The sequence below is a fragment of the Clupea harengus genome, unplaced genomic scaffold (genome assembly GCF_900700415.2).
Source record: "Clupea harengus unplaced genomic scaffold, Ch_v2.0.2, whole genome shotgun sequence".
Classification (NCBI taxonomy): Eukaryota; Metazoa; Chordata; class Actinopteri; order Clupeiformes; family Clupeidae; genus Clupea; species Clupea harengus.
The window spans coordinates 15,001-42,661 of record NW_024879850.1 but is presented as its reverse complement, the minus strand read 5'-3'; the positions used below and the strand labels follow the sequence as shown (position 1 = coordinate 42,661).

At 43.6% G+C, this 27,661-nt stretch overlaps 3 protein-coding genes across 5 annotated transcripts; 1 reads left to right on the top strand and 2 right to left on the bottom strand.

Moving 5' to 3' along the window:
• Positions 1-8,159: 8,159 nt before the first annotated feature.
• Positions 8,160-12,847, bottom strand: LOC105909761 (trafficking protein particle complex subunit 6B, like). 2 transcript variants are annotated; one of them, XM_012838422.3, is made up of 7 exons: positions 12,692-12,847; positions 12,190-12,281; positions 11,888-11,955; positions 11,609-11,726; positions 11,420-11,503; positions 11,214-11,307; positions 8,160-10,332 (listed from the first exon to the last, which is right to left on the bottom strand). In XM_012838422.3, exons 2-7 carry the CDS (start codon positions 12,277-12,279, stop codon positions 10,301-10,303), a joined length of 486 nt encoding a protein of 161 aa, XP_012693876.1. In that variant the 5' UTR covers positions 12,280-12,281; positions 12,692-12,847; the 3' UTR covers positions 8,160-10,300. The 2 variants fall into 2 exon arrangements, with proteins under 2 accessions (XP_012693876.1, XP_031429811.1); XM_031573951.2 differs by lacking the exon at positions 12,692-12,847 and having other exon boundaries at positions 12,190-12,674.
• Positions 12,848-14,128: 1,281 nt separating this feature from the next.
• On the bottom strand, positions 14,129-17,448 carry LOC105909759. 2 transcript variants are annotated; one of them, XM_012838419.3, is made up of 4 exons: positions 17,343-17,448; positions 15,935-16,391; positions 15,216-15,473; positions 14,129-14,996 (listed from the first exon to the last, which is right to left on the bottom strand). In XM_012838419.3, exons 2-4 carry the CDS (start codon positions 16,350-16,352, stop codon positions 14,407-14,409), a joined length of 1,266 nt encoding a protein of 421 aa, XP_012693873.3. In that variant the 5' UTR covers positions 16,353-16,391; positions 17,343-17,448; the 3' UTR covers positions 14,129-14,406. The 2 variants fall into 2 exon arrangements, with proteins under 2 accessions (XP_012693873.3, XP_031429810.2); XM_031573950.2 differs by having other exon boundaries at positions 15,941-16,391.
• A 23-nt stretch (positions 17,449-17,471) lies between these two features.
• Positions 17,472-18,425, top strand: LOC105909760 (biogenesis of lysosomal organelles complex-1, subunit 3). The gene is made up of 2 exons (XM_012838420.3): positions 17,472-17,579; positions 17,788-18,425. Exon 2 carries the CDS (start codon positions 17,794-17,796, stop codon positions 18,382-18,384), a length of 591 nt encoding a protein of 196 aa, XP_012693874.1. The 5' UTR covers positions 17,472-17,579; positions 17,788-17,793; the 3' UTR covers positions 18,385-18,425.
• Positions 18,426-27,661: the final 9,236 nt, after the last annotated feature.

Below are 27,661 nucleotides of genomic sequence, written 5' to 3'. Positions count from 1 at the left end.
TACAGATGTAGTATGTATGTCTTATAACTCATATACCGTGTATGTAGCTGTAGTATGTATGTCTTATAACTCATATACTGTGTATGTAGATGTAGTATGTATGTCTTATAACTCATACACTGTGTATGTAGATAGATGTAGTATGTATGTCTTATAACTCATACACTGTGTATGTAGATGTGGTATGTATGTCTTATAACTCATACACTGTGTATGTAGCTGTAGTGTGTATGTCTTATAACTCATACACTGTGTATGTAGATGTAGCTGTAGTATGTATGTCTTATAACTCATACACTGACATGTAGATGTAGATGTAGATGTATGTCTTATAACTCATATACTGACATGTAGATGTAGTATGTATGTCTTATAACTCATACACTGTGTATGTAGATAGATGTAGTATGTATGTCTTATAACTCATACACTGTGTATGTAGCTGTAGTGTGTATGTCTTATAACTCATACACTGTGTATGTAGCTGTAGTATGTATGTCTTATAACTCATATACTGTGTATGTAGATGTAGTATGTAGTATGTATGTCTTATAACTCATACACTGTGTATGTAGATAGATGTAGTATGTATGTCTTATAACTCATACACTGTGTATGTAGATGTAGCTGTAGTATGTATGTCTTATAACTCATACACTGTGTATGTAGCTGTAGTATGTATGTCTTATAACTCATATACTGTGTATGTAGATGTAGTATGTAGTATGTATGTCTTATAACTCATACACTGACCCGCCATTCCTGTTCAGTTGGAACTGTCCAGATCTCATCCCTCTGCTGAGCATGGGAGGGGATTACTGTTTTAGATTTGTTGGGTGTTTTTAATGATCTAATTTTAACCGTGGGTTACAAAACTCATTCTCTGTCGATGACTGCTCCTTTTTCTTCAGCTCTTTCAAGCACAAGATCACCACTTTGCCAGCAGCAGTCGTTTCCAGAAGAGAGCACTGAGTTCGCTGTGGGTAGTTTAGAAAATACAACTAACGCTGAAAACGGTGCTGTGTCCCTGTACCCAGTGGTGACTAGGCACCCTTTTAAACAGCTCCACAATCCCAAACAGACTTGCCTTATGGAGGCCGGTCCTAAGCACCCTTTTAAACAGCTCCACAATCCCAAACAGACTTGCCTCATGGAGGCCTGTCTTAGGCACCCTTTTAAACAGCTCCACAATCCCAAACAGACTTGCCTTATGGAGGCCTGTCTTAGGCACCCTTTTAAACAGCTCCACAATCCCAAACAGACTTGCCTTATGGAGGCCTGTCCTGAGGCCCCGTTGTTTACTCCTGCCCAAGAACACTTGACAAATAATCTGGTTACTGCTGATTTGTGTTTCCTTAGGGCAAGGGGGTTGGGGGCTGCACCACACCCAAAACACCACCTCCATCACCCACCCACCCACACACACGTACACACACACACGCACGCACGCACGCACACACACACACACACACACACACTCTAACTCCAATCCCCCTCCTCATCTCTACACCAGCCCCTAAGCCAGAGGCTACAAAGATGAGCCTCAAATGAGGACATGTGGCAATGATTATGCGCTAACTTGCAGTCCGCATACCATTCTCAATTCCCCCCAGCCCTTTCTCTCTCTCTCTCTCTTTTTCTCCCTTTCTCTCTCTCTCCCTCTATCTTTCTTTCCCTCCCCCCTTCTTTATGGGGGGGGGGGGGTGGGGGGTGTTTTTTGTCTAACGTTTAATGTTTTTGTTTAGCTGGCACATTCTCACACAGCTTGCCCTGGGATGGGAGAAACACACGTTGCGTAGGAGACGGTCTCTCAGTGCCCGCGGTTGCAGAGCGAGGTGACCAGACAACATATGTCAAACTATGGCATTCTGAGCTAGTTATGGATAGGGAGAATCTGCATAACAACTTGTGTGAACGCCACCTCCATCATCCATCCATAGACACACACTCAGACACACTCACACACACACACACACACACACACACACACACACACACACACACACACACACACACACACACACACACACACACACACACACACACACACACACACACACACACACACACACACACACACACACAGGGCAAAAGCCATGACACTAGCATCTGAAGATCAACAGGTCCAAAACCTGTGATAGTGTTAACACTGCCTGAATAACTTGGTCATCTTAGTGTATCACAACACTAGTACTAGTAAGGGATTACCATTAATAAATATAACCTGATGATTATAAGATAATCGGTGTTGTCCCTTTGAGACAATACATGGATGAAAAGCTGAAAATGCGTTAAAGCTGAACTGGAAAAACAGCCTTCTAATCTAAATGATCACCAACCTCTGAAATAACAGTGAAAAACCCAAACCATTTCTGCCTTGATTTAGAAACCCTGTGTTTATATGCATCAGCCATCATTGGCAGTAATAATAATAATAATAATAATAATAATACAAAATAAAAATAAAAATATATCCTAATAGAATATATCCTGTCTGTGCTGCATGCATGGCTTGACTCCTTCAGCTCTGGCTCCAGCTGGTCTTCTTTATCCACACAGGCCCAATTCATCCCCCTGCCCGTGGCTTCACGCCCATTGGGCCATCGGCCCAGCAGGTACCAATCGGGGGTGGGAGGGGTCGCGACCTCCCCTTTGGCCTAGCGGAGAACCCCCCTCTGCCCCGGCGCTCCGGCCTCAATTCTGCTGATTCAATTATAGCCGGAGAGAGCAGACCAGTACGGAGAGACCAGCACCATAACAACACCACAGAAAGACCCTCGCCACAACCTCACCGGTCAGAGAGCACGAGAGAGAGAGAGAGAGATGCAGAGAGATGGAGATGCAGAGAGAGAAAACAGCAGAAAGAAAGACTGAGTGACAGTCAGAAGGAACGAGAAGAAAATGAGTGAAAGGGAGAATAAGAGAGAGAATGAGAACTATAAGGAGATGGACTGAGTACAGGGAGAGCTAGACAAGAGAGATGGGACATGGACTAACAAAAGACAATGAACAGATATGGAAGAAGTGAGAGACCACCAGGGACAGATTGAGCGACAAAAAGAGATAGAAAGAAGAAAAATGGAAGCAAGAGAGATAGAAAAAAGAATCCAGAGAGAGAGAGAGAGAGAGAGAGAGGGAGAGATATAGAGAGGGGGGAGAGAGAGAGACAGAATGCAGCAGGGAGCAGTGTCCACCAAACCCAGAGACACACAGAGCGAGAGACACACAGAGACACACAGAGCAAGAGACACGCAGAGCAAGGCAAAAGGGACGGCTCCAATAGCGAGACAAAATCCCCAAATGTGCCGTAACCACGGAGCAGCCAAATGGGAGAGGGGGAGTGGTGAGAAGGAGAAAGGAGAGAGGAGAAGGGAGGAGGACAAGACAAAAGGATCATTCATTTTCTCCTTCTTCTTCTCCCTCTCCTTCATCCTCTCTTTATTCTTCCCCCCCCCGAGAGAGATAGACCTGAATGGTGCCCAATATCAGTGACACAGGCCATCTCTGAGTCAGCTGGGAGGGTCTCGGTGAGCTCCACTGACCGCCAATAGCCGGATTACCAGTGATACAGCATTTCATTGGGTACACACTGAAGGATGAGCAAGAGTAACTAATTCTCCCCCCTCAGATCAGGGGTCGTGGCTTTCCATTCAAACCACTGACCGATCCTCCCCTGAGAAAGATTGTGTGTGTGTGTGTGTGTGTGAATGTGTGTGTGTGTGTGTGTGTGTGTGTGTGTGTGTGTGTGTGTGTGTGTGTGTGTGTGTGTGTTGAGGGGCGTGGGGTATTTTGTATTCGGTTGTAACGACATGATATTGAGGCCTGGTGTGTCACATTTCCTTCCAAAGCACAAATTCCTTACGTTCCATTCCCTCCCTTAAGTTTCCTCGTTACTAAGTTCCCTACTGACAAGTTTGCAACTACAGTATTAGCATCTATTCGGCAGAGTAATATCAAACGTTGTTGTCGTATGAAATGTAATGAGACAAAAACCTTGAGGGAGAGAGCTAGAAAGAGATGTCGAGTTAGGTTTGAGAGAAGACAACGACAATCAGTAATGTCTCTAGATATTCCTCAAACAGACAGAGGACCATATCTGACCTGTGATCAGGTCTAGAGAGCATCTAAGACACACACTCCCTGCAGGCACTGCGCCCATTGTTTGGTTGTGTACAGCAAACAAGTTTGGACGGCAGAGACCTGATAACAAGTCACTCTAAGCAGACTGAGCCATGCAATCCAACACTATAAGCCCCAATTACCCAGGAGGCTAAGGGGGAGAGGGAGAGAGAGAGAGAGAGAGAGAGAGAGAGAGAGAGAGAAGGAGAGCACAGGGCAGTTTGAAAAAAAAAAAAAAAAGGGTTTGGCTGATTGGAGTGAAAAGAGTCTGCTCTCCTTCCTGATCCACGGGCTGCTTACACAAGCCTCCAGCACCTGGACAAGGGAGGGTTTTTTTTGGCGTCCTTTTTTGGGACCTTAGATAGTGGTGCCTAGTTTCAAGTCTCTCAGAGTCTACAGCGTGGAGATGATCCGTTTAATGACCTCCAAATGCCTCCATGTGTGCGTCATGAGTCCTGGTTCACACCAGACGCTAGACCAGTACACGCATCATATTTTAGATGGATGGGACAGGCACTGGAGAAATAGGGCTGGACAGCTTAGAAAGGAACACATGACGGAACTTTCACTAACTGCTTCAAATTGACATTCCTTTGCCTTCACGGTCTCCCATGGTTACCTTTTGCCTTCCTACCTCATTATAAAAAGTAGGTGCACATTCTAGAGGTCAGGTAGGTGCAGGGGAAATGAAAGATGACTGGAAACATAAATGTATGTACTATCTTCTATCTGCAATCGATGACTGAATATTCACACACTGTTCAGTGCTTCAAAAGGTAATTTTTTGATATTCCTACACATATACCATCTTCCATTCACCATACAGAGTGTGCTTCTATATTTATCTCCATTGGATTGTGCTGAGGCACAGAGGTGTCTCCTCATCTCTGAAGGGCTATGCTGTTTCCCATTAGCATAGCTGAGGTGCTTGGCAAACTGACGCCATCTTCCACTTCATCGTAATAAATCAGAGCATATAGTTATTGGCAGGCCATTTCACAAGTGGCTTTGTCTACCATTCTCCGAGTTTTTGTTTTGGAAGAAGTCTGGCAAAGCGCAGCTGATGAGAGCCGGGAATGATTGCTGCTTGGCAACGGGACGTCACGCTAACATTTCAAGCTTCTTAATATTAATGTATCTGTGAAACCAACACAGACGTTGTTTGATCTACAGTGTAAGGCTTAACAACTCAGGACATTAGGTACATTTTATCCATTTATTTGAACTTCACTTTAGATCACAACATGTTCAGAGGTTTTTGTGATGGACCATGGTGATAATCAACAGTGTCTGTTGTGTCATTATAATACCTATTAGGTTTCACGTGGTCTTTGAAATGTAAAATAATGCATTTGGCAAAACGAATCACAGGCCATGTTTTAGTGCACAAAGACTGACCTTTTCTTAAGTAACCCTAACAAATCATACTTGTGTCACCTCACGACCTTTGACCCTGGAGTGCTTTGGCTAGACGCGTTTGGCAGCTCTGATAAAAAAACTCCCTTTGATTGGCCAACCCAGAAGTAGCTCAGCGTTCCCCTCCTCCCTTCCCCTCCCCCTGTATGGGCTCTGAGGTCCTGTCTTCAGGTAACCATCACCCCCCTCAAACACACACACACACAACTTCCCTACCCCTCTCGTACCCTTCTGCACCCCCCCCCCTCCCTCTTTTAATCAAGAGGGGGGCCTTACTAGGGGAAGTGATTAGGCACTGGGCTTCAGGTTTTTTTTTTCTCTCCTTTTTCTCCGTCTTAATCCTTTCACTAACCACACACACACAAAAAGAGAGAGAGCCTCACAGATGTCTACGCATTGTAGTCCCATTTCCCTTTAAGCCACAAAGAAACTGTCATTTTTAGTTTATCGCAGGAGTTTAGGTGAGGCAAATTAAACGTTATTGTTACTTTCTTTTGGGAGTGTGTGTGTGTGTGTGTGTGGGGGGGGGGGGGCACACCCTCACCCGGCCACCTTTTTCCTCAACCCCCCCCCCCCCCACACACACACACACACACACACCCCACCCTTTACCTCCTCCAGATCCGTATCGCTGGCGTTAAACAAGGGTTAAGACTGGGCCGGGGCGAAACAATGAGGGGAAAGTTTGGTTTCCCATCCAGTATTTTACGGAGTTTATGGAAAATGTCAGAGCGGTCGGAGCCGACACAATTGTGCAATCACAACAGGAAAACACGCTCGCACTGCGCCGAGACATAAATCTGCCTGCTTGACGGTATAACCACGAGAAAGAAAGGAAAAAAAAAGAAAAGAAACGATTACGCAATGAAACCACAGATAGGGAAAACCTACTTGGAGGCCAGTAAATTCAAACACATTTACTAGAAAAGCCCACTTCAAGAAGCACAAACTCAACACCACATCACTGAGTAATTACCAGCCTGAAACATTCCAAGAACTAGGACCCTTCAATGCCTCACACCCTTCCACTAAATGTTTGGCCGAGATAAAGATGACAAAGGCAACCGGAGCCCACATTAGCTGCCCCTGCTAGGGGGGTATTAGCCATTAACTACTCATTATCAGGCTGAGTCCGCAGCCCCTTCCACCCCTCTCTCCGCCCATGCAAACAAACTGGCCTTTATTGATGGCTTTTTGATGCAAGGCAGACCTGACCAGGAATGGCAGCCCAGGAACAGCTGGGATACTGCTCTCTCTCTTTCACACTCCCTTCCTCCCTCCCTCCCTTCCTCCTCTCCTCATGTGGGTCTCTCTTCCCCCACTCTCTAGCTCTCTTTCCCTCTCACACACAACTCCGCTCAGTATCTTTTTTTGTCTCTTTATTAATGCCTTCAGTTCCTTCTCTCGCTCTCTCACTCTTTCCTGGCCTTATTCTCTCTCTCTGTCTCTCTTTCATGCCCTTATTCTCTCTCTCTCTGTATCTCTTTCCTGGCCTTATTCTCTCTCTCTCTCTTTCCTTCCCGTATTCTCCCTCTGTCCCCTCAGCAGAAGCATGGCACATCACACATGGCTCCATTCTACTCTCTCTGTGGGTAACGTGAGACTCTCCTCTCCTCTCCTCTCCCTCCAGGCACGGCTGCTGTGAACACACACCCCTCCACGGTCGACCTGTCCTGCACACACCTCCCCGATCACCGTCTCAAATGGCGGAGTGAGGTTCCAGAACACAGAAGGCACAGGGTACAACCTCACATCGTCAGTCTTCAGGCACAAAGTACGACCTCACACTGTCAGTCTGTGGGCAGTCTTCAAAAGACGCCTCCATTACAATACACTGAAGCCAACAAAGCAATCCAACTTCGAGTGCATACACCAAGACCCTCATCTACGCTCTCATATCCCCTAGCCAACCCATACTCCTGCTATTAGGGAAAAAGAACTACTTAAGAGATAAAGCTGTCAGTGACCTTTCCAAAAAGTCTGTTACCTGCCTGTCATCATCTATAGGCTCATTCTTCTACTCCTTACGAAATCAACCTTCCAAATAAATCAACACAAGCTGATTGTGCTCAATGGTTTGAGTTTCTGGAATACTTTTTCCTTCTATGATCTTTATTAACTCCAGTTGTGACCTCCATGCCTGTGCCAATGCTTAATTGAGATTTCACAGTGGGGAGGTAGAAAAATGTTTTTGGGGAACGACGGTCAGCCAGCTGGTTTGTAAGTTTCGAGACTTATTCATTGCAATTCCACAACACAGGAAGCGCAGGCTGAGAATTTGTCGGAGGAAAAATGAAACCATCACAAGCTGTGTTGATCGTAGATGAATTCACCACACTCTTTGCGAGGCGAGACAGCCTACATCAGCATAAACATTTACATTTTACATTTACATTTAGTCATTTAGCAGACGCTTTTATCCAAAGCGACTTACATATGTGCGACTTACAATGTATACACATTTTACATTTTACATTTACACTGATGGCACACTGCACATCAGGAGCAATTAGGGGTTCAGTGTCTTGCTCAAGGACGCTTCGACAGAGAATCGAACTAGCAACCTTCTGCTTACTAAACGACTTCTCTTAAAACTAAGTACGTATTTGAGCAAGACAGATACATGACCAATTAAACAACTTTTATTTCTTTTTGGTAAACACCACAACTGATCACATTTATTAAAAAAAAACAAAGACACCTTCAAACTTCTTACAGTTACAATCACTCCATTTCACAAACATTGAGTGCTGTGGATATCAAAACTGCATAGCTTCATCTGAGTGGAAAGGAAGAGGAAGAGGAAGAGGAGGAGATGAAGAGAAAGCACCTGGAGAAAAAACAGCCCCATAGACGCTGAGAGCCCCACACTGGGTGCCCACTGGCACAGCCCTGAGAGGGAAGAGGGCTTTGGAACTCGCACAATTAGCTGGTTAAGTAGCCCTGGCCCTCGTCTGAGCTAATGGTTGTTAACGAAACAGAAAGAGAGGGGGGGGGGGGGGAGACCCTCAATGAAGAAGTTTTGAAAAAAAAAAAAAGGAAGGAGAAGAGAAGAGAAGAAGTTGGTAGGGACATTGTTTGAATGTCCAGATTGGTGAAGAGTGGGAGGCGTAGGGTGGAGGGGCTGGGGTGAAGTGTTTGATGTCGGCCATAGTGGGCTCTCAGATGCAGACGGCCCTGCCTGGTCCATTCCAGCACTTTTCTTTTATGGCCCGACTCAGGAGGAATGGACCAGCTGGGGATCTGGCCGGGCAGCCGAGCAGTTATGTACCTCCACAAAGGACCAGGCAGCGCTGAAAAGGAACTGCACTGGGACAACCCTAACCCCCCCCCCCACACACACACACACACACACAGACACACCTCACCCCCTCCACACACACACCTCCCTCTATCAAGCCCTCCTCCCTCCCCTCCACACACAAAAACACACACACACACACACCACTCTCTATCAGTTCCCTCTCCACAACCACACCACCCCTATCTCAATCTACCATCCCCTTCACCTCCTAACTCGATGCCGTTGTTTTGTTTTTTTCTCTTCTCCTTCTCTCCACACGTTTGTGTTGAGGGCGTGCTGCAGACATTGGGCCGGTGACCTTTACAACTTTCTTCCCAGCCCTGACTAAGTGTTGACAGGAAGAGCCCTCCTCCCCATGCAAGAGCAGCTGTTTTGGCACAGACGGGATAGAACCACACATAACTACACATCACACTCTGGGTATTAAAACTAAATCAGGCTGCTTTTTCACATGGTGTCAAGTTCCATTTAGTGGGGCAAAAGCGGTTTTCTTTTTTTTTTTTTTTTCTGCTTCTAATATGTTGGCATTATCTTTTTCTGTTTAAAGTGTCTACAAAAGAGAGTCAACCCCAGCACCTTCGTTTGCACAGCATTTTCACTGTGCAGTGTTAAAACACGTCTCAACGCGTTGTTTACACTGGGTGATCCTAAATGACACAACCACGGAGACACTACACTCCTTTCACAAGGTACACCTGAGGGGGGTGACTACGACGCCTTGGAAACCGACGAATAATATCTATATAATATATATATTATACTCGTGAGGAAAAGAATGTTTCATGAAACATGGAAGGTTAGTGCACAAAACACTATTCTTAAGTTCAGAGCTGACTTCTGAGTCAATCCAAGTCAAGTCTGAAGAGACCTACACAGAGCGTCCTCTAGTGGTAAACACAGGAACTTATTTCATATGCCTGATTTTAGCCGTGGGCTTAAATGTTTAAAATCATTTGACCCAACTGTTTGTTAAACAAATTCATAAAAAGAAAATGCATTCTTAAAAAAAAAAAAAAAAAAAAAACAGAAAACCAGAGGTAGAGGGGAATGTCTTAAAATAAATAAATACATTACATCTGTCACATTGGTACATCAATTACCTTTAAACCGGTCACATCTCACAAACTCAATGGTATCTAGTAAGGACACTAGCTTTGATTGTACAGGATTTCACAATGGCCTAACAGCTTTTCTGCAGACACATACAAATGTTCATCTTTGTCCATACCTCACTGTTCGGAAAAAAAAAAAAAAAAAAAAAAAAAGAAAAGGCAATGTTTCACAGGTTTCTGATTTTAAATTTGTTCTAAAAGGTGACCACTATGAGTGGACTCTTTATCAAAAATAATATGTTGTAAACTACCTTGGTTTGTAAACATTCAGGACATTTAAGTAGACATTCATAGTAGAGGGCGAAGGGGAAGTCTGGACGGGAGGATTCTGAGGTCTCCCAACAGTCGTCTAAATCTTCTGCACCACCACCTGGAATTTACCTGCACGGGCCAATCAGAGCAGAGTAAAGAGGAGGCTGGCCAATCAGAGCAGAGTAAAGAGGAGGCTGGCCAATCAGAGCAGAGTAAAGAGGAGGCTGAAGCTGAAGTTGTATACAGTCACTGATTATTAGCTGTATGCTAAAGTGTTGGCACCCCTGTGAAAATGATGGGTTCTGTTGATTTTTTAAATGGAAAGAAGGACAGAGTCCCTGCAGTAAACAAACGTTCAACAATGAGGCATCACATTTTTATGTTGTAAAGGTTTAGGTCATTAACTTAAAAAATAGATTTTAACAGTAATTGTGGCATGTGCAAAAACACACTTTTGGTGATTGTGGCTAAAACATCACAAATTTTACTTCATCTGTTCACAGAACTTAAGTATTACATATAAGCAATTCTTCCTTTTAAATGTCTGTTTGCTGTAGGGGGTTCTGTTCACAACTTTCCACTTGAAAATCAACTAAACACGCCTTTTGCACATGGGTGCCCTATCTTTGACATACAACTGCACAACCATGACTCAGCTTAAATGTTTTATTAGATCTTAAAGTAATGAGGAAGGCAGAAGGCAACATTATGGTCAGAAGGAAGACACGAAGCATGAATGGGGCTGTCAAAGGAAGCCACTAGCCAAAGTACCAATCAGCAAGAGAACGCTCTAATCACTCTTAATCACTCTAATCAATAGAGGCCTAACGCTCCTAAGCCGCGACTAACGACCAGGCTCTTTGCCTTTGTTTATTGATTTTCAGATTGGCCAGGGAGATGTTCATAAACAGAAATAGTTACAAGCAGAAACACACACACACACACACACACACACACACAGACAGAGACACACACACACAGAGAGAGACACACACACAGATGGCACTTACAAGCAGGCATGAGGGAGACCTCTGCAGTGACCACACTTTCCAGACCCAGGTTAGACAGCGCGCCCCTCAACAGGCCACAGGAGAAGGCCAGATACTACAGAAGAAGAGGAGAAGCGAGGTCAGAGGTCAGATCCATATATTCACAGGGCTTGGTAATGATGTAAACCTGATGATGATGTCATGGGCCTTGAGGTTTCCTGACGTACTTTAGGAGCCTCCTCCAGGTACTGTTTCCCACTAGACAGCGGCGTCAAGAGTGTAAACCGGTTATCCTGTAAGACGTATGTGCCCTATGTGGAAACAGAATCAAACAAAATGTTACGATCAATTCAAATTCTTGTAGTAGTGAAGAATATTCCGAGACTGCTGACTGCAGTTATGATGCAAACATGCACCTGGTGATTGGTTCGTAGGTTGTCTATTTGCTTGCGGAAGATGTTCGTCCAGAAGTCTTTACAGACAAACTTCATAACGTCAAGCTCATCCTTGAAGCTAGGAGTGTCCTTTGTGAACCTTTAGTTGAAGGGGACACGGCAACAAGTGTTTTTTAGAGAGTATATGCTGTGGCAATAGCTTGAAAGAAGAATTTCCATATTAGATTTACTTTACATTTCAAAAACTACATCGCATAAGCAACCATCTGATGGTAGTTTCACAGAAGGCATTTTTATTACCTCTCAATAAGTCCTTGGCCTACCCGGAAACCCATGAGCTCTAATAAGGAGACACAAGTGCCTCTCTCCTGAGAAGAGAATATTCAGTTTAGTTATACATATATACATGAGGTATTATTTTACACACTTAACTCAAACACGACAAAATAAATAATGAAAGTATGCGAAAATAATCACACTCCACAGAGATCTGGTCGGGTAAAATAGTACAGCGGTGAGGAGCGGTCCATTAAATAAAGACATCAACAGTGCACACCTGCATTTTCTCTTTCATGGACAGAGTATGAAGAGGTCATAGCTACCTTATCGTTATCTCCGCGGGACTCATGTTCCTTGTAAACATGAGAGACTATTTCCATATGGAGAAATTCAAAGAGGGAGTCATCTGCCATGTCTAAAGGAGGAACATCATTAATGTACATTTTCTGCAAGTAAAATAATTAGGAAATTATGAAAATATGGCTCTCCAGCTATTAACTATGGCCATCTGTTGGTTTCGCAATTAGCTGTTTTTCGCAATTAATGTGAACATGAGCACCGTCTGTGAAGTTAGCAAGCTAACAGTTGGCCAACTTCTACTCCGACTATGAACCATGGAATTAGCGTGCCTTGACAACACGAAACTGAGACGATAGTAAGACAAGCCATACAAACAAGATACTGTTTTGCTAGCTAGCTAACCTGTCAAGAAGACTCTCGTTTTGATAGCTGGCTTAATGGTTCGAATGTCAAATGTTTGTGGTTGTGGGTATGCAGCTAGGTCAGTTTTTACAAAGTGGTTAGGTAAAATGTATTAATACTCACTTTATGCTGATATGGCAACGATAAACAAGTCATGCACAAATATATATATATATTGCAGTTTTGCTGTATAACACAAGCCTTGCAACTAGCAAACAGCTAAACGTCACAACCGAAGTAATCTATGCCTTCCCATATGAACAAAACAAAAGATCCCCGGCGTATCGCCACCTACTGCTTTGGGGTAGGCTAGAATATTGTTCATGTCCACCTGTCGCCACCTACCGACAGATCAAGGAAATGGTGCTGAAAGTGGTCGTATATACAAATCAAACACACACATTTTTATAGATTCATATAAAAAATAATGATATTTATTAATTACCTTTTATGAGAAACAACCTGCAAAACACAATCTGTTAAAGAATTATTGGATAAATAGGAGTCATCCAATGACCTTTTAGGAAGTATAGATGAAACTCATCTGCATATTTACATCAAGCACATGCCTCTTCCATCAAATACTAGCATCTTTTTTTTGCACTAAGGTTGTTTGCTTAACTGCAGACTATCCTCATCATCTGATGTTCCACATGCACTTCACTCTTTTTCATGTATGAGATTTACAGTCCCCACATTTCCCTCATCTACATACAGGATGTTAAATTCAATTCACCAATAGAGAAAAAAAGCTTTCAATATTTTCAAACCGACAAAATACACCAGAGGGTTCAACTGCAGCATCTAACCAACAATTCATCGATTGAAAATAATTTAGCACCTTTCACACATAGTTCAGAGAGTAATATTACATTTGTATTGCTTCAGGCTAATAGCTTAGATAAATTACCATGGCAAATATGAAAGCAAGAAAAGTAAATATCTGTTAGCACACTGCAACCAGCTATCTCCAACCATTAGGAAGGATACCGTAACAAACGTCATTAAATCATTAAAATACTGAATCCGTTTGACTGGGGGAAAGTACATACAGCTTTTAAAATAACAAAACCTTCATAAAGCTATTCCCCCTCTTATTGAAACCAAAGGCAGAAAAATAAGAGAATCATATGGTCTGAACCAAAACAACATTAGTGTTAATACTGTTTTCTGCTCTATAAGAAAATACAGTCAGATTTCTTTTCTCAGGCCTACTTTTTCTATCAATCCCAGTTAACCAATATTGTATTCATGACAGACTTTCTGATAATAATAATAATGTTAATAATAATAATAATAATAAAAAACATGATGATGAATGAATAAATTATTGCACATTTGTTCTTCAGGAGTTTTGTAGCGTGACCTGAAGATCTATATGATATCTCTAACACAGACCATGATGAGGTTTAAATTCTTCTTAGTAAACTAATGATTAAAAATTTGCAAAATCTTTGCTAACTTTAAAGAAATGCGAGTAGCTTGATCCACCTATTTCTAGTTACCCTTTCATTAAAAAGCTGGAGTAGATTAATAAACCTCTTCAAAATAAAATCCTCATATCACCTCTTCCCATAAAGTCTTCACGCGCCGTAAGACAGTAAACTACCACTGACTAAAACATCAGGGCAAGAACTTATTAAAAAGTAATGGAAGATGTAAAAAAAACACAGTTTTCTAAAAAACGAATGACTTACGAGGCCTCACACCTTTATGTCTACATACTTCTTTATCAATTTACCTTAACAGCACAAGACCACTTTGGAGAAAAGGAAAAAATATCAATCAATGTAAGTCCATACAAGGAGGACTTGCTGGATCACAGATGCAGCAAGCTCTCACTGGTCCTGGCAGCTGTCCAGAAGGCCATTAAACAGAGCACTTTTCTTAGGGGAGGGGGACTGCCTCTCTGGCTGGGAGTCTTTGGCGAGGCCAGGTGTGTCCACATCTGCGCTGGCGACCAGAGCCTCCTCTTTAGGGCCGGCTTCGGAGTCCGTGTCGGCCAGGCCCGAGGACTCCTGCCGGGTCGAGGACTCCAGGAGTGACACGGTCCAGGAGGGAGGCGCGGGGTGCTCTGCTGAGGGGGAGGGCTTGGACAAACATGGCGTCGGTGGTGTCTCCAAGGACAGGGGCTGCCCCACGTTCCTCTTCTCCATGCGCAGAAGGACATCGTGGACCCTTCGGCTCAGGCAGTCGTCGTCGGTCACGTTGGAGACGGTGGCGGTGGCGGTGACGGTGGTGTTGGCTGCCTTGGCCTCCTGTTGGCTGCGCGTGAAGCTGGACAGCTGCTCCAGCACCTCGATCTGCCGGTCCATCATTCCCAGCATGCTGCAGTGGAAGGCCCTTTGCTCGGCCAGCTGCTCGCTCAGCTGGTGGTTCAGGATGGTCAGCTGCTGAAGGATGAGGCTGCTGGTGTCCTCGCAAGTGCCTTAGGGAAAAGCCCGAAGAAGAGGAACGTGAAGGCAAAATGTACAAGTTTCAGATCTAGAAAGAGACGTGTGACAGACCAACAGATATACCAAACAACAACAGATATACCAATGTGACAACATTCCTATTAGATACACAAAACCATAAAACAATACCAGAATTAACAACTGAGAGTATATTTTTTCTCACCACCACTGGCTGGCGGCTCTGTCCTCACCTTGAAACTCCTCTGAGCTACAGCTAGTTGGTTCCCTGGCACCCTCCAGATTATGCAAGGAGGAGGAGGGGATGGGCTCGGCCTTCACCGAGCCCAGGTACTCCCCAGACAGCCCCAGGGTCATCACCTCGTCCATCCCGTTCACGGCCCAGCCCGGTTCGTCCAGGCTCGGGGTCTCGTCCGGGTCTGGCTTCACCTCATCGTCACTTTCCAGTTTTGGGATTAGGGGGTCATGCCAGGGGGCAGGAGTCACATCACCTGAGAGACAGGAAATTACATCAGCTGAAAGAACAAGCCCTTCAAAATAAAAGCAAACGTGGGCCACACGACACTTCTGTTATACTTTAACTTGAATGGCACATCATTGTCAGCTAATAAGAAGCAGCCCAAATAACAACAAACTATGGAACAGATGAGACCCTGATCTACACCAGACCCATTCCACATTAGCTACTAGAATAACTAGTGTCTTTGTTGTTACTGTGCTAATGCCACCTAATAGCATGATGGGCAAGTAAGGTCTGAACTAATAAAGCAAGCGTTTTTAATGTTTCACCATTATGATTCAAATTAGAGCTCTTCCAAACCATGCTTATGAATAAATAAGAAGCAAATTAGATAAGGGGTTGGGGGTAAGAGGGACACTAATAGCAGATCAAAATGAGTTAGAGACACGTTACTTCATGCATGGAGCACAATGACAGACAAAGATTTGGCACCAGTACTGTCAGTGTGGTCCTCCAGGTCGGAGGGGGTGAGCACCACCATGTCATGCCCTCCTGTCGAGCCCTCCTCGGGGGTGTCAGCCTTGGGCCTGTGGGCCAGCATGCGGTCCAGCATCCGGAAGTAGCGGAAGGACTCCATGGCGGAGAGGCGTGCGGCAGGGCTGCGGTAGCTGGCCGTCTTGATCTTGCGGTACTTGTGCTTGAGGCTCTTCCAGCGGTTGCGGATCTGGTTGACGGTGAAGTGGATGTGGCGCTTGGCCAGGCTGTGGCGCAGCCGGCGGAAGTGCGAGTCGTTGCGCTGGCGCTTCTTGTCCAGCTCGTGCACCAGGTCCAGCTGCTCGATCAGTGTCAGCATGGCGAACGTGTCCGTCTCCGTCCACCACTTGTTGGGCCGCCTCTCGCCAAGGTTCATGGTCTGCCTAGTAGGGCTAGAAGCCCCTGGGCCACAACACTGTGAACACGAAACATGCATCATCTGATAAGTAACAACAGAAACAGCTGTCCTGCAAGAATGCCTTTTGACAAATGTGGTATATGTAGAATAAGAGGGTCTCTTTTTTATTTTAATTTTTCTTCTGTAGAGATAATGTGTGCATTTACCTGAAGATGCAGAAAATGTGCAGTATAATACAAGCTTGTTCTTTTACCAAGAGAATGACGTTATTATTGTATGCTGCACAAGGCATCATGTCACCCCAGTGTAGTGGCACCCATTATACCACATTTGTAATGGTTGCCAGTGGTGTCAAATGCTATGTGCATGTTGTTTACATATTCAAAAGTTATTCAATTGATTTTGTGTACCATTAACATGGTGGATATGTTCACATATGAGCATGATATATTTAAGGATGTGGGGAGATTGTACAAGACTACAAAGTAAAGCTGGTGCTTCCCAAAATACCAAGACATTATTCATCACAAGTTGACTTGTACAAAGATAAGTCCTAATGAAATCTGTCTTGAAAACAATAAGAAAACTACCAACAAAGACATCAAAGCAATCAGCTGTTGTGATATGAGGGAGCGAATGCGACGGCAGCCTGTGGGTAGTTTATTGATTTGAATCGCTCCAGTGGTCTTGCACTGCAGATATTTTCTCTGGTTTTAAACAGACATCTCTCTCGCCTCACATGTATGATGTGGCATAACTGTAAAATGCTGTCTTTAAATGCAGCTAACAGTGTGTCAACAGGTTTCGGCAGTTATTTCATATTTATGAAGATAGGACGCGGATAACTTGGAATTCACCACTGCCACTGAGGAGGTTTGGGCTATGCAGCTAGCAGTTGCTAACTGCTTCAGCTTCCATTCTACGAAGACATTGTGCATTATCTTTAAATTATATGAATATGAATCCATTTTATGCACTCACATAGGTGAAATAATTTTTAGAACTTACTGTAATATATTACAAACATCTTCTCTCTTCACCGCAATTCATGTAGCAGCATTTGGCCTGCGTCAGGTAACTCATGTTTACGTCTTGATCATGTGACTAAGGTTTGTGTTCATATTTCTGGTCACATGGTACATAAACCCAGCGGTCATTGGTCAAATGTCTATGTACAACAGGAAGTTTATTTCCCATTCACATGACTCCTGTTAACTGAAGTTGTGATTCAACCTCTCTCAAAAGGTAACTAATTATTATTTTAAAACGAAGTGCCTGTCTTTCTTTAATGCAAACGTTTGAATACCTGTTTTACGAGCCAATGTTTTCTCTTGCTATATGTTGTGTCGAAAACTCATTTTTGGTACTTTGATTAGCTAAAGTTAGCAAGCCAGCTACCAAGTCATCGTTGTTGATACCAGCGGATTTTAATCTCCTTTCATTTCATTTTCAGGACTGCATGATGGCAAGCAACAAATTCAAGATCGTGGTGCAAGGAGAAGCATCTGAAACTGATTCTGATGACGAGGTTTACATTACGTCCCTGACTCCAGTACACCCATCTGCCTCAGGTCTCAAAGTTCCCGGGGAAGCATCGGAGACGGACAGCGAAGGGGAAGTTGAGAAAGCCTGCAAGGTCGCGTATGCTGTCAGCTCTGAAAATGTGCAATCTTTGCGCTCGGAGTTACCTCCACTTATTGTGGTGAGATCCACGCCTGATTTCGCACCAGTCCCGGAGAAGGAATCCTTGATGAGGCTGGAATTGAGCGGCCAAGAGAGCTCTCTCCTCCAACAGAAGCTCCAAGAAAGCAACGGACGCCTTTGCACCGATGTGTCACAGACTTTTCGACAGGTTTACCAGAACGCTACTAAGGACGTACGGCTGGCCACTGCAAGCCTCAACACCTCCCAAAGCGGCATAATTAATGCTTCTCACAGCATCCGTCTCATTCTGGAGGATCTCAAGTCTGTCTCTGAAAAGATTGAAATTATTACGAGTTGTAATCTTCTTCCTGATATCACAATACCAGCATCTGTGCCAGGACAATAGTGTTCAATGCATTTCCTTTACAGTTTTTTTTACCCGATTAACTGCCCTTTACTGGACCGCGAAATGAATGGCCAGACAATTCTAAGTAATGGGATGCACAAGTGAGCTAAATGCCATTGATCTGATTGTCTTGCTGTCTATAATTCCACACAGATATCTTGAATGGACAGTGCTGGTTATGCATAGGAGGCAGACCCTACTGTCTATGCTGGGTTGATCTTTATTTATGTGATCAGAGGCATATATACAGTATGTCCGTCTACAATTCATCTATATAAATAAAACTGAAAAGTAATGTATGCAGTCATGGTACAATTATTGATTTTGTTATGCCAAACTTTAACTTCTTGAACCGGAAACTAATGTTTGCTTTATGATGTTTTGCACTTCAAAACAATCGTTTCTGTCTGATATATCAGGGATGCATCCTTGACAAAGCTACATTAAGCATATCATCTCAGTTTAATCAAACCACATCATGGCACTTTAATAAATAAATAGATAAAGAGGGAAGTCAGTCTGATCTCTGATCTCTTTGACAGCTGCCTGCTGATCACTCTCTGTGAACCTCTGAACCGAAGAGAAAATTAAATATGTGAACTTGAAATTAACTAACAAGCAGCTCTTTCTGAACATCTGCCATATTTACCCACTACAGTAGTCCATTGTGTCCCATCAGTCTGCCTGTGAAGCAATTGGCACGCGGACATTGCTGTCTCTTTAAAGATTTAAAGATGATTAGTTCATGCAGATGCACGGTTCACACTGTTACATGTTGATTACAGAGCTGAGGAAAGACTTTTTTTTTCACAGTGTGCAATGTTGTATACCTCAGAATTTAGCTTAGCATTAGTGTTGTAATGAAGAAAGATGGATGGATGCTGTCCATGTATGGAAGAAGACAACTTTCCCTCATTTTCTTAATGATGTAATGAAGTACGGGCCATGTGTGCAAATACAATCGTGTGAATACTGTACTTTTATTTCAGTGTTTATGTTGTCAGTCCCATCAGGTGTCGGTGGAGGATACCCCACTCCTGTGAAGTCATCTGAAGGATTTGTTTTATTTCGTCTTCATTCCCATGAGCCAAGGCTGCCCCATCCAGTCGACTGGCCTTCAGCAACTTCTGATATTTCACGGGAAGGTTCAACCTCTCCATCTTCAAAAGAAATTAGATGCATTTTTCAATGGGATTTCATGATTTGTTTAGGAATGTCAAGAAGACAACTATGTGTGAAGGGGCGTGTTGTTATGGATTCAACACAGACATTCATTCACAAATAAAGGCCGGAGGGTAAGAAGTGAAATAAAAAGGAAAACATAAACGCAGCTGCACAGCAACGCTATCAGAATATAAAAATAATAAAAAAGCACAAATAGTACCATCAACTAGAGCACAGTCATTTGGCTAATACATTTGTAGTCATAATGAACATGAATCAACAATGAAAAAAACATTCTCACCTCAATGCAAATGTCTTCTGTGCGCATGTTGCCAATGTGACCCATCTGGAGCTTGGTTGTGATATTTCTCTGTCTGTTCTCTCTCAATCTTGCCAATTCCTTTTTGATGGAGTGGTCAAGGTTGACCGTGCATGGCTTAAACCTCACCACCTCCCCGACTGTGAATCTAAAATCCACTTTTAGGAACCTCTCGAACAGTTCTGGGTCCCTGTCCTGTTCCAGAATGCATTTTAGACAGCTGCTGAGTTCTTGTAGTTCTTGGCTGGACTCTGTGAAGACCTCCCAAAGCGGTTTAGATGGTTTCAGCTCTCCGAGAGTCTCGTCCATATCGGCCCTCTGTTTCCAGTCCTCTACACCTGCAGGATCCAGCTTCAGTCGGCATGGCCAATTATTGGCAGAGAACCACCCAGGCAGAGATATCTGAAGCCAGAGCCTTGCCATTGTACACGGCCTCCATAATAATGACAGAGACACGTACTGAATTGATGATTCGTCTCATGTGCACACTGTTTCCTGACAGGTAAGTGTGCAGCAGTTTGTTCTCATCGTATATAAATTCTAAAGCCTCCTGGGTGATTGTTTTTACTTTCTTCGCCCAGATCTCCCATGTCAGTGCCACCTCCAGAGCCGCTTCGTCCCATTTAGTTTTATCAATGAAAGGGACTGTGCTGTCTGTGTGAACTAGCACAGACAGCTGCCCAGACCTTTTCACAGTCTCGGTGTCATCACTCACCTCCAGCTCGACTGTGAACACTTCAAGATGACTGTTGGCAAGTGTTCTGAAAGCCAAGCACTTGGATTTGATGCACATTTCAGGCAAGTTGAACGGCAGGGTAACTATTTGATTCAGAAACTCGTAGCCGTTCGCCTGTGAAAACAAAAATGAGTTTCTCCAAACACTTCACGATAACCCTTGGATCTACAGCCAGTATGGAAACGAACGGGCACGCTCTCACCTGCCAGCAGGATATTTATGGCTTCTAGCGTCTGAATCACTTTATCTGGGCTGCAGCGATCCAGATTGGTGATCTCCAGAACCACTCGCACCTTCCTTTGCTCAAAGATCTCCATGAAGTGGATGTAGTCCACCAAGACAGCCACCTCTTTTCTGACCTTGTTCATAAACCCCAGCTGATCACTGACAGTTGTGCTGTTCATCTGTTTCAGGATGTTGCTGCCTTGGCTGTAGAAATGGTTTTTGAATATATGTAAGAAGAAGCGCAAACCTGCCATGGTGGGGAGGCCAACGGCTCCGATGGCTACGGACTCCAGGAGCGTTGTCCAGCTGAGCTTACTCTCGTCTTTCATTCGGAAGCCAGACCTGTAGAGCACGATGCTTGCCCCGACGCTCATGGCTGACTGCAAGCAGCACCGCTGTCCAAAGCCGGCAAAAGAGGAACTTCTAGAAACTTTCCAGCTGGGCTGACTTCCTCCTCTGGATCTTCTTTGGGTAGGGGTGCTGGGTGGCTCTATAAACAGACAGGAGGGGATTTCCCCCCAAGTCCTTCTGGATGGCCTTAAAGAGGCGAATCACCAAACCCGCCCAAAGCTTGTCGCTGCCCGCATAGTGCCAGGCACTGAACCGCACAAAAATCCACCTCACCCTCTTCCTCCTCTGCTCCTCTTCCTCGCTCCACACAGGCCGCAGGAAGACGATTGAGAGGAGGAGGGAGAGAATATTCCCGGAAGATGGTTTTGGCCTGTCGCCTTTGTGCTTTTTCTCCCTCCATTCGGCCTCCCTGTTCATGCAAGCTTGGGGACGGAGGGAAGACGTCCAAAAGTAGAGAAGAAAAAGAAAGGGATGGAAAAACAACATACCGTCACTTTCAAGCCAAACTCATAGAGATCACAGAAATATGCCAACTGAAGCAGCATTCAAAGAACAGACGAACAAAGTCAATACACCAGATGGCATGACAACAGACAAACAATCAATGTTGACATATCAAAGAGGCTGGCTGAAGAATCCCACTAAGGGCTAGCAGAGGTTCTCACTCCTTATTTTCTTGAGCACGGTTTCGGTCCGTCCTGGGCAGTTGGAGAACAGCCCCACCGTGGCAGGAGGCGCCACCTTAATCAAGGCCCTGGACAGGCCGTACGCGTAGACATCATCAAGGACGGCTCCTGCTGAGGCAGGGGGGAAATTATTGGGTGCACATCACAGCTGATTTGATCAGAGGCTGCCACTGCACACCAGCAAATTAAAGCAGTTTCAAGTCACTGAACAGATCATTTACACAACATGAAACATTGGTTTCTCTTTCAAACATGTTCTTCCATGCAAATTGCAGTGCTTTGTCATTGAAATGCTAGGACCGCCACAGGCCTATTGTACTCCACTGAATCAGTAGTAGAATGATTTAAAGGAGTAGGGTATTTGGAAGGTCAATGATATAATACATAATACATTATATTATTACTATATTTTAATTAATTAAAAACTGGCAAAACTATGAGAAATGTAATTCAAAATAATAGGTATGTACCTTTTTGGTTCATTTTGAAAGAAAACGGCTCTTCAGGGTTCGTAATTTGGTTTCCTATAACAGCAAACAAAAGCAAACCCACATTATTGAGCAAAAAAGGGACCACATTTAGGTAATTTGCATTTGCAATAAAGGAGGATAAACACATTTGAGTCCAATGATGGGGAACTGTGCAGAAAGGAATCACGGTGCGAGAGGAAAGCAAATCCTGTGCACCCACTCAAGTTTGTCTTGGGACCAATTTACTCTTGCATTATGGGAATTAAAGCCAATCAGTGGCAAATGAACACCATCAACCCGTGTTTCTCACCTCACAGAGTCTGCATGAAAGGTCTCTGAATAAGAAAGATACTATTACATATGGGGAAAATATATAAATCTCTCCTACATGGGAGAGGCAGTGATATTGATATCTAGGGGCGCTGAGGTTATCTTTGATGCTGCCTCATATAATTTGATATGTGTCAAGATCAGATAAGACAAGAAATCGTGTGGTTCCTTATGAACAGCTTCGCTAAGTTGCACATAAACAGCTAGCTCTTTGAAACCCTAATGCACCACAGTCCGACCAGCAGCAGATCTGTGTTAAGATCATCCCCTCCAACCTCACTACCGCCCGTGCTCTAATCCACGTCTGACATGCATTTCAATTGAAAAAAGAAATGGATTTCTTACCGAGTGAGTGTGTCTGATGGCTGTTCAGCGCACAGTCAATTACCCGGCAGCTCGGCAACTCTGTCCTGTTCAGACCAACAACATGAATGGTGTTTGCACCCACAACATGATGCATGTGTATATTACACATAAGATATCTTGGGCTTTGGATCACTGATTTGTATCTTTGAGGCATTCCAGAGGTTCTTTTCCACACCCGCTGAAGACACACATTGAAAATAGTTGTACATGTAAATGTTTGTATAGGTACAACTTACACATTGCCACAGTAAAGAATAAATAATAAAATCAGGGCACGTTTAACAACATGGGAGAGAACTGCTGGAGGACAGGGTTAGGAGACTGGAGCTATATGGGCTCTGGTTTAGTCCATTTCTTAAACCTGCTACTGCAAACCTCAGCACTTGTATTCAGAAGACATCCAGAAACATGCAGCAGATCCGTAACACCAAAACATATGACAATATCACCTTACCACGATCTCTCCTTCTCATTTTGGATTTGAAAATGTCATTGCATATATTCAGAGAGAAAGGGTGGTGGTATATACACCTGCTGCTACCAGATGCTGTGTCAAGGCATTTTCATCCAGTAACGAAAGGGTATGCGCACATTAAAGTATCCATCTCATTAAAAGTGATGGGGATCGGTTTCCAGGCCTTGAGCTGCCTCACTGAGAGAGACTCCAGAGAGCGTCTGAATGTCATTTCCTTCTGATTTCACAGTGTTATCTCCGTGACTAATGCTGTCCTGTCACTGCACGAATTAGCCATCTACAGTAGCTCTTTCCCTGCATTGCCTTTGTTTTTTTTTTGCACAGGAGAACCAAACCGTGTCACTTCCCTGTTGGGTGCATTTCAGCTGGTCACACAGAAGAGAACTTGTGCATTTCAGCTCCTACCCTGTGCGACAACCTGCTGTACCCGCAAAAACTGTGTGTCAATACACCTTTATGACATGACCACGGACATGTTTTTTATATCAAAAAGCCCAACAGGGGAGAGGCAAAATGCTTTTTCTTTCCGCCTCAGTGCTCCTGCAGAAAGGAGAACGAGCTGCTTTTCTCCACACGCTCTGTGGCAGTCCTCTGGCAGCTGAAAACCAAAATCCTTAATGAACTCTCATTAAATAAATTATACAAAAATTAAAATAAATAATAAGAATAAAAAGCCTTAACACTACCTCTTTCACTTGCACTTTGCTCTCAACATTTTCTCCCTTTTGCTATTTGCAAAAGCTGTTTTCCTGCATTGGACCTCACTTGTGAGTTGCTTTGGATAAAAGCCTCTGCCAAATGACTTATGTAAATGCAAATGCAGGGCACAGACAGCCCTAAAGAAGCACCTGCAATATGCTTGGCCTTTTGCACGAGTCATTTACCTTGTTTAGCTGCCATTTCATAACCCTACAAATGAAAACAACCCAGAGAGCTTGGCTGTTCACCTTTCATGAGCAATAGGCAGTTTACAAAACACCTCAGGAGCAGTGCACTTAAAATGGAGCTTTTTTAAAGCACTTCCCTTTTCTCTCCTCTCCTCTCCTCTCCTCTCCTCGTCTCTCCTCATCTCGTGCGGTAATGTAATGCAGGCATATCTGGACAATCTTGGGATCAGAAAAGGTGTTCTCTGTACCCTCCAGTGTGAATGTATATGAGATTATATTATATAATTTACTGTGTCTCCATCCATATTAATACAGCTGTTTAATTCTCTGGAAAAGAAACTAGTATTAAATCCCCCTCAGTGTAGTATCCTGCAAACAGAGGAAGGATAAGAGCTGTTCTGCCGTTTGAAGTTTCTTGGTATTGGATTGAAAAACACGGTCAGTGGGGGTGTTCTTGATGAGGTGTCAGGTGAATCCCACGTGTTTTTGAAAGGAAGTGTGGACTCATATCTTAGACAAGATAGAAAACATGAAAGGTACCCGTATAAATACTTGCATCTTTATAGATACATCTTTAGTAAAATACAAAAGTCCTAGAATGACCTAGATTTTTAGATATGACAAAGAGAAAATTATTTGTATTTGTCCTACAAACTACTCAGAATGACACATGTTCTTAGTGCCGTTGTGTGTGTGTCTGTGTGTGTGTGCGCAATGTTTCTCTGTGTGTGTGTACATGTTTTTCTCTCTCTGTCCCTCTCTCTCTCTCTCTTTCTCTCTCTCTCTCTCTGTGTGTGTGTACATGTTTTCTCTCTCTCTCTCTCTCTCTCTGTGTGTGTGCATGTTTTCTCTGTGTGTGTGTGTGTGTGTGTGTATGTGTGTGTGTACACGTTTCCTCTACTCTCTATCTCTTACCTTCAACATAATGCATGCATGGATGTAAGTATATGTGCGTCCATCAGCTCTCACACCAAAGCCGTAATGCACCGCACTAACCACAGAAGCCACGGGAATGGAGGACATTTTAACACCATTCTGAGAAACTCCCTGCCTTGACCCAGATTCGACTCTGTCACTGTGCACGCAGATACAGCAGAGCGCTTATTTTTGTCTCATCCTTGCACAGATTCACGGGTGACGTCTTTGTCTATTACCAGGAGGCCTGGATGTGTGAAAAATAAATACATGCCTGTCTGACCAGTATACTGGGGGCCAAAGGAGGCCATAGCCTGGGGCGAGGAGCTGGTGGGGGCCCCTGGAGGACGGCAGCAACGACACATTTTGTGAGAATCCCCTCATTGAAATCCACGATTTTGTGCAGGAGACAATAATGAGTGCATGCTATTTAGCTTGCCAGGTGTTTTGTAAGGAGTTGGCATTAATGTTGTGGCTGCTATGGGTTATTTCTAGTGCTGTCAGTTTAACGCGTTATTAACGGCGTTAACGCAAACGCATTTTAACGCCGTTCATTTTTTTATCGCGAGATTAACGCGATTTAAAAAAAAAAATAATAATAATTTTATTCTTTTTTTTAGATTAACGCTCTTTTTGGCCTCGCAAACTGTGTAGTAGGCTAACGTTACGGTTTGAGTGAATGGTGAGCGCGATACGGCGAAATGGATGATAAAAAGCTTCTGAATGGAAAGTTTACTTTTAAAAGTTTTGTTGTGCAAAAGAAGCGAGCTTCACTGTTGTCTGAAAATGTCAACAGGCAGCTGGCTGAAAGCAAAGAAGTAGTAGGCTTACCTTTTATTGGTAACCTAACTGTTACGGTTAATTGTTTCTGAAATAAGAGGCCTGACTGCTATGTTCCCAGCAAACTAGTAACAAATGAAATATTAAGCCATGGTTTAACTGCACTATAGGCTCAGTCCTTGTTTACCTGAAATGTGTACTTTCTAATTTTATTTTGTACCGCCCTGTTTGGCAATGTTGGTTTTCAATAAAATAAAACATTTGCATAAAGCAAGCCAATCCACTTTTCCATGTTGATAAATGAAGGGACATTTAGAATAGATAAAATGTTTCGATTAATCGCAATTAATTTTTAGTTAACTATGACATAAATGCGATTAATCGCGATTAAATATTTTAATCGTTTGACAGCACTAGTTATTTCCTACACCGTCAGCTGTTTCTAATAATCTGTTTTTAATGCATAAATAGCAGATATTCCCTTTGTATGTAATATGGTTGTTCACTGTTTACAAGCTTTAGCATAACCTAGGATGTAGCCAAGGCTTTAGATTAAGATTTTCATAAAAATATTAAAAATAGGCCTATTGGTAGATGGCATTGTTCTCTACAAACCAATAGACATACAACCTGTTTTTAAAGCTAGCAGACCAAATACAACTATGCTATTTTCTCTCTGAAGGAGATTTTTTAAGAAGTTTTTTTGTCCCAATAAGTAGGACTTCATGTCTCCACAGTTTATCCCGATAGGAAGATGATTGACCTTTTATTCTGTATAAGGTGTCCACACACACAAACACATTTTGAATTGTTATAATTAATATATAATAATTTATTTATATCAGTTCCTTCACGTTTCACCTCTTGCTCTGCTCATGAAGTCTACATGCCCAAACATGGCAGTCACTACATCACGTATAGTATGCACTCTCCTCCTTACTTAAATAAATAAAAGGTTTTGCTTGAATGGATACCCCTTGTAGATGTGTAGATGCTGGGGGTCAGGGGGTCCATGCTCAGACTTTTGCCTGGGGCCCCCAGAGTCGCTTGAAACGCGCCTGAGTAGAGACGGTAATGGTATGACTATATCACAGATTGTTATCTAATTATTGATAGCATTTCTTCCCGGTGAGTACATATCCTCTACATTCCACACAACACACAGGGTCACACTGTGGGAAGACATCTTGTATTTCAAAATGGGAGTGTGGGTTGGTATGGTGCTGACAAGCCTGTAGTTTCAGTGTCTTCCTCCAGGGGGCACTGTTGGCCTGCAGCCACTTCCACGTGGCTGTTGCTAGGGGTTCTGATCAGTCCAAGGGGAGTGTTCGTGATTCTGTGGAATAATGGGATTTTGAGGTAAACTCCTGTCCCCATCCCCACCTTCTTCCTTCCCCACCCCACTTTTACAATTTTGTATGCCACTGCGCGGAACCAGGTGAGACAGTCAAATTAAATCCCTCGAGAAGAAGACGGCACACACACACACACACACACACACACACACACACACACACACACACACACCACACACACACACACGGAAGGCACGGTGGAGTCACTGTGCAAGAGA